At 33.9% G+C, this 14,345-nt stretch overlaps 1 protein-coding gene across 1 annotated transcript in view; it reads right to left on the minus strand.

Annotated features, from left to right (window-relative positions):
- Positions 1-14,345, minus strand: part of LRPPRC (leucine rich pentatricopeptide repeat containing) — a 127,444-nt gene that overhangs the window by 81,535 nt on the left and 31,564 nt on the right. Inside the window, exons 13-14 of the mRNA XM_077134115.1 lie at positions 12,391-12,481; positions 9,401-9,467 (exon numbers count right to left, since the gene is read on the minus strand). Of these exons, the coding sequence (XP_076990230.1) occupies positions 9,401-9,467; positions 12,391-12,481 (158 nt within the window). The remainder of the gene's footprint in view (positions 1-9,400; positions 9,468-12,390; positions 12,482-14,345) is intronic.

Below are 14,345 nucleotides of genomic sequence, written 5' to 3' on the forward strand. Positions count from 1 at the left end.
AACACTAATTACAACTCCCTTAGCTTTGAAGTTTTACTAGTTTACTAGTTTTCACAATATTGTTTTTCTTTAGGTAAGCCCTTTCCTTTTCTTCACTGATTCCTTCCAGTGACCCCCAGGATACTGTCCTTACATCCCTCTCTTATTTCTCTACACCAAGGTTTTTTGGTTTGTCTTTATTTTGGGGGCCGGGAGGGGTGGTTATGCATGGCCCAGAAATTGAACCCAGGTCTCCTGCATGGAAGGCAAGCATTGTACCACTGAACAACCCATGCACACTGTCCTTTTTTTTTTTAACTTAAAAAGTTCACACTCAATATATAACACATGGCAGAATATTAATATCCTTATACACAAATATATCTTACAAATTGATAAGAAAAAGCATGTGACCAAATGGAAAACAGGCATTTAAAAAGGTGTTTCACAGGAGAGAGAACTGAAATGGTCAATAAGCACACAAAATATGTTCTAACCTTGCATAAGAGTTAGGGAGATGCAAATCATAACTTGAGATACCATTTCTCATACAATAACTGGGCCAAAATTAAAAAGTACTATAATGTCCAGTAACCTATAATGTCCAGGGAAATAGGTACTCTTATGGTGTTATTAACACTGTGAATTGTTGGTTACTAAGAAACTTCTTTTGGAAAGTGTTATGGCAAGTACTTACTAAAATAAAGAATATATGTACCTTTTGACATGGCAATCTCTATTTTTAGGTTTATCCATTAAGGAAAAAAACAACACACAAAAATATATGTACACAACTTTTATTGAAGTATTTTTTCCTGTGGTAGTGTCAAACACTAGAAACAATCTAAGTTTAAAAAATCTAAGGGAATAATTTTTTTTAATTACAATATATCCAAACTAAGCCATTAAAAAAGTGACTTCAGGGAAAACAGTGGAATAGGGAGTCGCAGGGCTTACCCCTCTCCCCAAAACAGCTAATGGACAGACAGAAACCATCCGAAACAACTTTTCGGAACTCCAGCATAGCATTCATGGAAGAGCAATATTAACAGACTGATAAACTATGGCAAAAAACTGAAAAATTCACATGACAGAGGTTCTTGATACCCATCTCCCACCTGCAAGGAAGCAGCTTTGTGTAAGCCTAGTCTCTGCCTAGCAGGCTGCTGCAGACTTTAAGGGTCACAGAAGCCTTTCTCTCCAAGAACAGAGGAGAATATGGTCCAGCACTGAGCCACCTAGTAGTCAATGAATTTAAACCACTGGGTCCTGCTGCATTAGTCTGGTCAGGTGCCACTCACACCATCGATCCCAACTATGTCAGAGGCAGAATCACCAGAGGGCTAAAAATAATGCCCTACCATTTTAGGGATGTGGGAAATAGGTTGTGAAGAGCACCATCTGCTGGGGCAAGCCAGGAAAGTGTACCTTTGGGAAGCTGAAATAAAGGCTTTTTGGCATCTTTCCTAACCCTCTTCTTCAGGGCCTCGTGGAACTAGTCTGTGCCCCCAGCATGGGTCCCTGGACTGGTTTTGGCTGGGAAATACTGATGAACCAAGTTTCACGGAAGAGCCTTAACACCAACCCAACCAACAACAAAATCCTAGACAAGAGAAACCAACCTTCAGTATAATCTGATCATCAGGATAAAATTATAAGCCATACTAAGAAACAGAAAAGATATAGACCAATCAAAGGAACAAATTTAAAAAGGCAGAGTAGATGCAGAGTAACAGGAACAACTAATCAAAGATGTTCAATAAAAGTCCTAAACTAATTAAAGGATATGAAGACAAACATGGCTAAAGAGACAAAAGATATTAAGAAGACACTAGATGAGCATAACGAAGAATTTGAAGCATACAAAGAAAAATAACAGAACTTAAGGGAACGAAAGACACAACAGAAGAGACTCTAAAATACACTAGAAAACATCAGCGTATTATAGTGCACTAAAAAAATACACTAGAGGCATACTAGAGAGCTAGAAGATAAGATATCTGAAATCATATAGACAAAAGAAGAGACAGAATAAAGAATGGAAAAAATTGAGCAGGGTCTCAGGGAATTGAATGACAATACAAAGCACAAAAACAGAAAATGTCACAGGTGTCTCAGAAGGAGAAGAGAAGGGAAGAAGGGCAGAAAGAATATTTGATGAAACAGAGACTGAAACTTCCCAGCTCTTATGGAAAAAATAAACACATCCAAGAAGTGCAACATATTCCAAACAGAATAAATCCAAATAGATCTACTCTGAGACACATATTAATCAGACTATCAACTGCCAAAGATAAAGAGATTTCTGAAAGCAGGAAGAGAAAAGTGATCCATCACATACAAAGGATGCTCAGTAAGACTAAATGCTGATTTCTCAACAGAAACCACGGAGGTGAGAGGACAGTGGTATGATATATTTAAGATTTTTGAAAGAAAAAAATTGTTAGCCAAGGATTCTATATCCTTCACAAATGAGGAAGAGTTTAAAATATTCACAGATAAACAGAAGTTGAGAGAGTTCATTAACTAGGGACCTACCCAATAAGAAATGTAAAGGGAATTCTACAGGCTGAATAGATAGGACAGAGAGGCTTTGAGGAGAGTGTAGAAATGTAGATTAACAGAAAGAGTAACTAAAAGGGTAAAAAGAGAGAAAAAATATGACATACAAAAGCCAAAGGATAAAATGGTTGAAGTACTGCATTTAGTTATAACATTGAATGTCAATGGCATAAACTCTTCAATCAAAAGACATAGAATGGCAGAATTGATAAAAAAAGAAAAAAATTATCCATCTAGATGCTGGCTATAACAAAAGACTCATCTTAGTCCAAGGATATAAATAAGTTCAAAGTGAAAGGCTGGAAAAAGATATTCCAGGAAAACAGTAATAATAATAAAAAAAAAAAGAGCTGGAGTAGCTATACTAATATATAACAAAATAGAGTTTAAATGCAAAAATGTTATGACACAAAAGGAAATTATATATTAATAAAAAGGGAAATCCATCAAGAAGAAATAACAATCACAAATATTTATGTACCTACCTAACGAGGGTGCCCCAAAAATATATGAAGCAAACAACTGCAAAACTGAAAAGTTTAACAGATGTCAAACACCACTCTCTCCAACAGATAGGACACTCAGACAGAGGACTAATAAGGAAACAGAAAATTTGAATAATATGTTAAATGCACTAGACCTAACATGTGTATCTAGAACATTACACCACAAAACAGCAGGATATACATTCTGCTCAAGTGTTTATGTCATTCTCCAGGACAGACCACATGTTGGGTCACAACTGGGTCACAAAACAGGTCTTAATAAATTTTAAAAGACTGAAATTATATAAAACACTTACTCTGATCATAATGAAATCAAGCTAGAAATCAATAACAGAGAACTGGAAAACTCACAAAAATATGAAGGCTAAACAACACACTCTTAAACAATTAGTGAATCAAAACAAGAAATTGCAAGAGAAATAAAAAATACTGAGATGAATATAACAAGAACACCACATATCAAATCTTACGGGATACAGCAAGTCAGTGAGGGCTGAGAAGGAAATTTATAGGAAAGAAATAACAAAGATTAGAGCAGAAATAAATGAAATTGAGAAAAAAAAAACAAGAGAGAGAATCAACAAAACCACATTTTTCTCAATGTGAGACAATCAATAAAATTGACAAGCCCTTAGCAAGACAGACAAAGAAAAAAGAAAGACGACGAACAAAATCAGAAATGAGAGGGCGGACATTACTACTGATCCCAGATAAATAAAAAACGATCATAAGACACTAGGAACAACCATATGTCAACAAATTAGACAACTTAGGTGAAATAGAGAATTTCCTAGAAACACACAAACAACCTACAGTGACTCTAGAGGAAACAGAAGACTTCAACAAGCCAATTACAAGAGAATCAGTCATCAAAAACCTCCCTACAAAGAAAGCCCAGGCAAGAAGGCTTCACAGGTGCCTTCTTCTAATCATTCCACAAAGAATTAATATGAATCCTGATAAAACTCTTCTAAATAATTGTAGAGGAGGGAACACTACCTAACTCATTCTATGAGGCCAATATCAACCTAACACCAAAGCCAGATAAAGACGCCATAAGAAAAAAAATTACAGACCAATCTCTCTAATCAATACAGATGCAAAAATCCTCAACAAAATACTTGCAAATCGAATCCAATAGCACATTAAAACAGTTATACATCATGATCAACTAGGTTTTATTCCAGGTATGCCAGGGTGGTTCAACACAAGAAAGTCAATTAATATGATACATTAACAAATAACAAATTGAAGGGGAAAAACATGATCATACCGATTAACATGGAAAAGGTATTTGACAAAATCCAGCATTCTTTCTTGAGAAAAACACTTCAAATGAGAGGAACAGAAAGAAACCTCCTCAACATGATAAAAGGTACATATGAAAAATCCACAGCTAACATTGTACTTAAAAGGGAAACTTAAGGCTTTCCCTCTAATATCTGGAACAAGACAGGAATGCCCTCTCTGTCACCAACGGTATTCAACATTCCAGCCAGAACAAGTAGGCAAGAAAAAGAAATAAAAAGCATTCAAACTGACATGGAAGAAGTAAAACTTTCACCCTCTACAGACAGTCCTGAAGAAATCTACAATAAAACTACTAGAGCTAATAAACGAGTTCAACAACGTAGTAGGATACAAGATCAACACACAAAAATCAGTAGAGTTTCTATACACTGGTAATGAGCAATATGAGCAGGTACTCAAGAAAAAAATTCCATTTATAATAGCAGCTAAGAGAATCAAATATCTAGGAATAAATTTAAGCAAGGATGTAAAAGATCTGCATTCAAAAAACTACAAAATATTGCTAAAAGAAATCAAAGGAGACCTAAACAAATGGAAAGACATTCTGTGTTCATGGACTGGAAGACTAAAGCCATCAAATGTCAATTTTACCCCAAATGATTTTAAGAATCAATGCAATCCCAATCAAAGTTCCAATGGCCATCCTTGAAGAAATGGAGTAGCCAATTAAGAAGTTTATTTGGAAGGATAAGGGGGCCCCAAATAGCCAAAAACATCTTAAAAAGAAAAATGAAGTTGGAGGACTTACACTTCTTGACTTTTAAAGCTTATCATAAAGCTACAGAGGTCAAAACAGCATGATACTGATGGTACTGGCATAAAGATAACACTGACCAATGGAACCAAACTGAGAGTTCAGAAATACATACATACATTTATGGTCAACTGATCTCTGACAAGTCTGCCAAGTCCACTCAACTGGGACAGAACAGCCTCTTCAACAGATGCTGGGAGAAGTGGATAGCCATACTGAAAAGAATAAAAGAAGACCCCTTTCTCATACATTATACAAAAATGGACCCCACATGGATCAAAGACCTAATTATAAGAACCAGAACCATGAAACTCCTGGAAGAAAATGTAAGGAAGTATATGAAGTATCTTCAATATCTTGTGGTAGGCAATGGTTTCTTACACTTTATACCCAAAGAACAAGCCAAAAAAAAAGAACAAGTAGATAAATGGGACCTCCTCAAAACTGAAGACTTCTATGCTTTAAATGTCAAAAAGGTGAAAAGACAGCCTACTCAAAGGGAGAAAATATTTGGAAACCACTTATCCAATAAAGGTTTAATATCCAGAATATATAAAGAAATCCTACAACTCAATGATACAAACAACCCAATTCAAAAATGGGCAAAAGACTTAAACAGAAATTTTTCTAAAGAGGAAATTCAAATGGCTAAAAAGCAAATGAAAAGCTCTTCAACATCACTTTATATTAGGTAAATGCAAATCAAAACCACAATGAGATATCATTTCACATCTATCTACTAGACTCATTATTTAAAAAATCCAGAAATTTACAAGTGTCGGAGAAAATGTGGAGAACTAGGAACAATTATTCACTACTAGTGGGAATGTTAAATGGAACAGCTAGGGAAGACAGTATGGCAGTTCCTCAGGTAGCTAAGTATAGAATTGCCATATGATCTGGCAGTACTGTTACCAGGTATGTACTCAGAAGAACTGAAAGCAGGAATGCGTACAGTCATTTCCACACCAAAGTTCACAGCAGTATTATTCACAATTTCCAGAAAATGGAGGCAACTAAAGTGTCCAACAACCAAAGTATGGATAAACAAAAAAATGAGGTACATATATACAATAGAATATTACCCAGCTGTAATAAGAAATGAAGTCCTGATACATTCAACACCATGGATAAACCTAGGATATTATGTTGAGTGAAATAAGCCAGAAACAAAAGGACAAATATTGTAGCATCTCATTAATATGAACTAAATATAAAGAGAAAACTCATGGAGTTAATATTTAGAATATAGGTTACCAAAAGACAGAATGAGAATAGATAATGGGGAACCGATGCTTATTTGGTGCAGAATTTTTAACAAGGTTGATTGTAAATGTATGGAAATGGATAAAGGTGTTCATAGCACATTATTGTGAGCGCAATTAACAGCGCTGAATCATGTATTTGATCATATTTGAAAGGGGACGTTTAGGGTCATGTATGTTACTAGAAGGAAAGCTAGAGGATGAACATAGCTCTATATAACACAGTGAATCCTATTGCGGATGATGGAAAGAGGTTAATAGTACAAATATAAGAATGTTCTCTCATGAATTATAACAAATATAAGACACTCACAAGGCGTTAATAATGGCACAGTATATGGGGAAAATGTACCTAATGCAAACTATGGACTACCGTTAACAGTAATATAATATTCATCCATCAGTTGTAACAAAGGTACCAGACCAATGATAGCTGGATAAGGATTTTTATCCTTAACTCCAAGCTCTTCACTCTGGTCCCCTCAAAAAGGGTTTCTGATGAGGAAGGAGGAATAATTCATGAACCTCATAATATTACAGCCATAGTTTTACACATATGCACATTTTTCTGGGAAGATGAGTCATAATCTTCAACTAACTCTCAAAGGAATCCACAACTCAAAATAAGTCATTTCCCAGAAAATCATTTTCCCTGTGTAGATCAGACCTGTACGAAGAGAAGGCTCTAGAGATCTACAAAGAACTGCCCTTGAGTCTTCTGACATGTACTGATAAGCACATGTATGTGAAGGAACTACCTGAAGCCTAGGAAACTACCTGAGGTCTTTTCAGAGGTTCCAAAAATGAGCAAGTAGAAAGATTCCCAGAACTCACACAAGGTCTAGAATAGTTCATGTCCTCAATAACTTCATAATACAAAAGCCATAAGGGAGAGTACTTGGAAGGACACTGCCTCAGTCATGGGGCTAAACTAATTTAGTGAGGTTAGCCCTAGACAACAGACTACTCTAGTTATGCCTAACTAAGCTTAATAAACACTGAAAGAATCAAACTGTTTCCAAGTCACTTAACTCTGTCTCAAAATAAAGCTCAAAAATATTTAAAGGAATATAAAACAATCTAAGATCCAACAATGTAAAATTCACAATGTCTGGAATTCAATGAAAAATTTACTAGGGATATACAGCAGGAAAGTACATTACCCATAGCTATGAGAAAATCAGTCAATAGGAAAAAAAAAAAAGACACAGAATAGCCAGAGATCAAAACATCTATTGTTAATATCTCCGTATGTCCAAGAAGGAAGAAGCATGAGCATATTAAGGAGACATGGAAGACACAGAAGAACATCCAAATCTAATTTCTAGAAATAAAAAATATGATGTCTGAGTTTAAAATGCATACTAAATGGTATCTCTGCCTCAGCCAAACCTCCACAATGTATGAGTTACTCACTTCAGAATAAAGTTCCTTTACAAGGAATTAAAACATTTTACAATCTTATCCTAAGCAACACTTCCAATTTCAACAATAAATATTTATAAATTAAAGGGAATCTACAAAAATAGAAGGAGATAAAAATGTTCTCTCATGAACTGCAGCAAATGTACCACACTAATGCAAGGTATTAATAATAGGGAGGTATTTGGGAACTGGATATTTTTGCATGATTTTTCAGCAAACCTGTAACTTTCAATTAAAAAAAACGAAAAAACAAAAACAAATAGAGGCAGAAACACAGAACAAACAAGGAGTAGTAATTAACTCAACAAGCACTTATCACACACCAGGTACTCCTCCAGATTCTAGGATAGTGCAGTACACCAAACAAACAGGGAGCTGATCTTCTAATACTCAAAATAGCTGTCACAAAACCTTTATCACAAAATAAAGCCCTTATTCAGAACCTTTTATTTACCAACATTACAATGACTCAGATTGCCTAATTTCCCATCTAGTCATAAGCCAGAAGTAGCAAATTAGAACTGTAGGCTACTTAAGGTAGCCTACACACTGAAAACTGTCAAGATTGACAGCAAAAAAAGCCTTATGCAAAAATAAAAAACAGAAACAAGGGAAAACAGCAACTAGGGACATTTGCTATCAGGGCAAGCAAATTCTACACACCTTAATCTATAAGCCATTAAAAATTTAATGGCTGACCTAGGTATATAACTGAATATTAATTTTTTTCCTACCACATTGGGTCAATTTTATGGTTCAAGTATTTTAAGAGACGTCTAGGATTTGTGAAATGTAATGTCTGCCATTCAAATGGACTAAAATATAAAATGTTAGTGAGGGTAAAGATAATATTCTCACAAAAAATTTAAGTTGATTATGCAATAATACATGTTTACAATATAAATATCCATTTAAAGCTATTAAGGAAATACCCATGACCCGTGAAAAACTATTTCAAGTCTTCTGTGAAGGACTACAGAAAAATGCTGCTATACTTTGCTTAATAATACACTGTAGATTTTTAAAGAAAATTTGGTTCTGCTAGCATTTTTATCCACCTGATTATGTATTCTACACTTTTCAAACTTTATCATTAAAGGCATAGTCCTTGTATTTTTGTTCTGCTTCCCACCCCCACCTCATACACACAAAACTCACTGAAAAAGAGAACTACAGAACTTCCTACAGTGAACAATCTAAAAATTATTGGGATTATTAATATGAGAAGTCATTAACACAGTAGACAAATGCTGCCCAGTAAATGCAGAAGAAATGACATAATTAGAAATTCATCCTTTTGCAACCATCGACCCAACTAATAACACAACAAGGATTACCAATGGCTGCCAAAATGATTACTGAATGAAAGGTATTGGGGAAGAGGAGAGATACACTATTTCAAATTTTTTATTAATTACTAAGGGGGATGCAAGGGAAGGATCTAATTTATCAAGTAATTACTGTAGCTGATGGCACCAACACTATACACTTTTAGAAAATAAAAATAACTTCCCTCATACAAAAGGTCAAAAAATTTTGAGAAAACAAACAAATAGTGAAAACCAGGAAAGAACATTATATAAGGTAATCAATCTTACCTCTTAAAGCCTAAAATTAGGCTGCCTCTCAACAATCTAAATGGTAATGGCAAAGTATTTGATTCCACTGCAAAAGAAAATGATCATCATTATAATCCAGACAACTTGAAAAAATTCTGAATTTCCAACTTATTTGAAAAACACATTTATACCAATCCCTTTTAATTTTCATTTTGGGAAACTCATTTCGAAAATGAAAATATTTTCACACAAAATTAAGTTGATAATACAATTAATATGTTTACAATATAAATTATCCTTTTAGCGCATTTTTACTTTATTTTCATGAATATGTATAATTAACAGACATAATTATTTTGAATAAATGACAGTTAGTATATACCAGCAAACTCAGAGTTAGCCTGGTACACATCTAAGGCTGTATGTTACTGGACATCATAAACGGAGAGACTACAACTATCCTACAGGATTTTTATTCTTAAAATATAGTAAATAAGGGGGAAACTTTTTTTCTGAGAGTAGTGCTGGGTTCAGGTTCTCATTCCAGTTTCTGCTATATTCAACGACCTGCATTCATACAAAAATGACAAGCTAAATTCATAATAAAATAGGTCTTTATCTCTCTGGTATGTAATTGACTTTAATTGATCTTTCACTTTTCAGAGCATTCATTTGTTCTACTACTCATTTTGGCCTTTAACAGTACAACCTTGATTCAATGCTGACATTATTAGCTTGATTTGCCTTAAAATAAAATTCAGAACTTGAACTTCTTTTTCCTTGTTATAACTCACAAGGGTTGGGATTACAGAAGGCACATCCGAATTTCTTTTTCCCTGCCACTGTATTAAAAAGGTACCATTTTATAAGTAATTGATTTAATCTATTCAGAATAAATGTAATGTCATGAATAAATGATCCCAGACGGATTTGAGTTTGAAAGAAATTCATAGTAGGGGCAAATTCTGAAGACAGAATTAACAAAGAAATTCATAGCAGAGGCAAATTCTGAAGACAGAATTAACAAAGTTTACGTGCTGATTAAGATGCATGGATTACTTAAAAAAAGAAAGAAAGAAAAACCATGGGAAAAGTCAATCATTTTAAGATTACTTTTTCAAGTCCCCTAAAAATAAATTAAAAATTAACCTACATACAAAGTTAGATCAGCTATGACACAGCATGTCATAGATCAGCTATGACATGCCTTCTACAGATAGAATTAAGTTTCTCTGTGGTTTTATACAGTGTCAGAAAATCTAAAAATCATTAAAAAAGCTTACAAAAAAGAAATTTTGAAGTGGATACAACCGCATGTCTCTCAGTAACCTTTAATTTTTTTTGACCAAATCTTTAGTAATTTTCCACACGGACAAACACAAGTGGGAAAATGTTTCCTACTATCCCACAGACTCATCAAGATAAGTTCTTTACTCTTCTCTACTACCTGACATTCCTTGTGATGGAGTAACCAACAGTATATACCTAGGAGCTGTGGAAAGCAAATACCAGCAATTTTAGCACTAACTGTTATTCAGAGACCTGTAAATCAAAGGAGGAGAGGAGGGTACTGACAGAAGTATGTGGCAAAATTCCTTAATCTTACAGCTTCTGTTAAATATAGTTTGTCTAATTTAATAAACCCTTTTGAAAACTTGTTCTTCTACCATTCAAAACAGTATTTTACTGGAATATTGTCAAGAAATTTATTCTTAAAAAAGATGACCAAAACCATTTCATCAAGCTCGGAGGTTGATGCAAAAAGCATCCAGTTTCCTTAGCAACAAACATATGAAAAATCAAGAGGCTGACAACAAAGTGGAATGGGTGGTATGAGAAAGGGAAAAGGCAGCTTTCACAAATGCACTTTATATGCCCAGATCTGTTGCTAATACGCCTCTGTTTTCATCTTGTCAGTACAGAAAATCTATATATTATATAGAGTAGAAGGAAAAATCAATATACTCTTTTAGAAGCCAGCATTAATACCCAATCTTCAACTCAAATAACCACCCTCTGTGTCTAACAGTCACCATTTTTTATACTGGACACTCTGCCTTTCCCTTACAATATTATGATGAACTATCTTTACAAAAATTCCATCTTCTATGCAACTTGAATATAAAATAATCAGAGATTAACTTTCAACATTTTAAGGGGTTAAAGACTGATTATGTTTGTGTTTTATTTTTAAAGGATGTATTTTTTCACAAGATCTGAAAAACTGTCAAGTAACATGGCCATGTTCAAAAATGAGAGAAAACTTTTAAGGTTTTATTTTTATTTCTTTAATGTGCTACGGTGGGAATAATAATAAAGTCATTTGATTTTTTTTTTACACTTTTTTTTTTTGCATGGGCAGGCATCGGGAATCGTACCCAGGTCTCTGGCTCAGCAGGCGAGAACTCTGCCACTAAGCCACCATTGCCCACCCTAAAGTCATTTGATTTTGATTCTGGCTCAGACACTAACTATGGGAAAATAACAGAACCTTTCTATGCCACTATCTATTAATGGAGCAATTTTATTAACACATGAGTACTATAAAGCACCCTAATATTTAATAAATGTTTCCTGTATTGTTGCTTTTTAATGGTGGCTGGAAGATGGCTTCATATAACTTAGCTGTAATAAGCTATAGCTTAGAATGCACTTTCAGAAATAATATTTCATCTACCAAACCATCACAAGATAATAAATCCCCCGTTTCATGAAGTTGAAGAACAAAGACATTAAAAGACTTGTTCCACGTCACACCTGCTACAGGTGGCTGACAGGATACAGGTCTTCTGGATTCTCAGTCTAACTTCTAGCCCTATGTATATCTGAAATTTCTTAAATTATCTCCAAGGTCCTTCTAACTTTCAAATTATTTCCAAATTAACCAGAAGTTCAACTGTCTCATTCAGTCTGGCTTAAACAAATCACATAAAAATGTCCTGGCTTTCATAACATGAGTCACCTTGTATATCCTCATTAGTAACCCAAACCAACACCCATTAAGTTTACTACTAATATGGTATACTTACAAAATGATAAAACATAGTCTAAGTTCCCGTTCAATGCTTCCCTTCTAAATTCAGCTTGTGAAAATATATTTTCTGACAGACATCCATTTTCCTAGGGGGTAAAGCATATTTCAATATCTTAACTAAAAATATTTCGATACTCCATTCAAATTTCCTGCTTTCCCATTTCTTTATATCACCATATTCTCTGATAATATTTAATTTAAAAAATCATTTAAAAGTTGCGTAACTGTACTTTAGCAAACGCTGTGAGATGGCGTTCCAACATTCCAAATTACATGCTTATCTTCAAAAGAGATAACCCATTACCTACAGAGTGCCATCTAGGAAGAGTTCAGTTTTGAAAACAATAGAACAATTCTCTCATTCATAATAAAATATAAATTCAACATAACTATTTAAAACATTATTTTGGGGACATGTAGTAAGGGGTAAAGTTTGCATTTAATTTTTTTGTTAATTCCAAATGGTCAGTCACTTGTCCCAATAACATTTGAAATTTAAGTATATGAGCCAAAAACTTATCAGATATATGTGCTTAATCATTTCATGGTAGCAAAATATTAATTCTTACTTTAACAATAAGTAACTGATAAAAAAATTATTGCATATCAATTAATAAAATAGCATGCAACATAAAAAATAATTTGCAGATTACATAATGAAATGGAAAGATGCTAATTGAAAAAAAGTAGGTTGCTGGGTAATATAGATAGTAAAATCCACTTTTTGCTAAAAAATTCTTCAGAATACATGCTCATCGGAATGAATATATACAGATTAAACAATAATAACTAGCTCACGAAACCACGGATGAGTTGTGTGGTCTTATGACTTACATCTATTTTCTAACCTTACGATTTGCATCTATTTCAAACCTATGAATGAACATGTAATTTCATTCTGTAATTTTTGAAAACCAATGAAGAAAGTATTTCTTAATGTAGTGTCTCTTTGCATATCTACAGATTAAAGTATAACAATATTTGTCTCCAAACCAACAATAATGAAATTTCAGCATGGAGACAAAAGATAGTTGAGAAGCGAAGAAGCTTAACAAAATTAGGGCAAGCTTCTAAATTTAATCTAGTTCTTACTAGTGAGAAATCAAACGAGGTAAGAATACTGGAATCTTGAGCTGTAATTCTTCTGCAAAGAAATGAAACATCTGGAGATATAAGAATATGTGGGAAGAGTTACTTTTATTAAAAAATAATTTTTTCAATAGTTAAATATGTATAGCAAATTTGGGTTCTATTCCTGGAGCCAACCCATGCCAAAACATTTTTTTTTTAATTTTTTTTTTTTTAAAAGGGGTATTTCCCTGACTTTAAGGCATATTATGAAGCTACAGTGGTCAAAACAGCATGGTACTGGCATAAATATAGATATATTGACCAATGGAATCGAATAGTGTTCAGATATAGACCCTTTCATCTACGGACAACTGATCTTTGATAAGGCAGTCAAGCCAACTCACCTGGGACAGAACAGTCTCTTCAATAAATGGTGCCTAGAGAACTGTACATCCATATGCAAAAGAATGAAAGAAGACCCATATCTCACACCCCATACAAAAATTAACTCAAAATGGATCAAAGACCTAAACATTAGATCTAAGACCATAAAACTGTTAGAAGAAAATGTAGGGAAATATCTTATAAATCTTATAATAGCAAGTGGTTTTCCAGACCTTACACCCACAGCAAGAGTATTGAAGAGAGAAAGAAATAAATGGGAACTCCTCAAAATTAAACACTTTTGCACATTTAAGAATTTGTCAATAAAGTAAAAAGACAGCCTACACAATGGGAAAGATATTTGGAAATGACATAGCAGATAAAGGTCTACTATCCAGAATTTATAAAGAGATTGTTCAACTCAACAACAAAAAGACAGCCAAACCAATTACAAAAGGGGCAAAAGACTTGAAAAGACACTTCTCAGAAGAGGAA

The sequence above is a fragment of the Tamandua tetradactyla genome, chromosome 17 (genome assembly GCF_023851605.1).
Source record: "Tamandua tetradactyla isolate mTamTet1 chromosome 17, mTamTet1.pri, whole genome shotgun sequence".
NCBI lineage: Eukaryota > Metazoa > Chordata > Mammalia > Pilosa > Myrmecophagidae > Tamandua > Tamandua tetradactyla.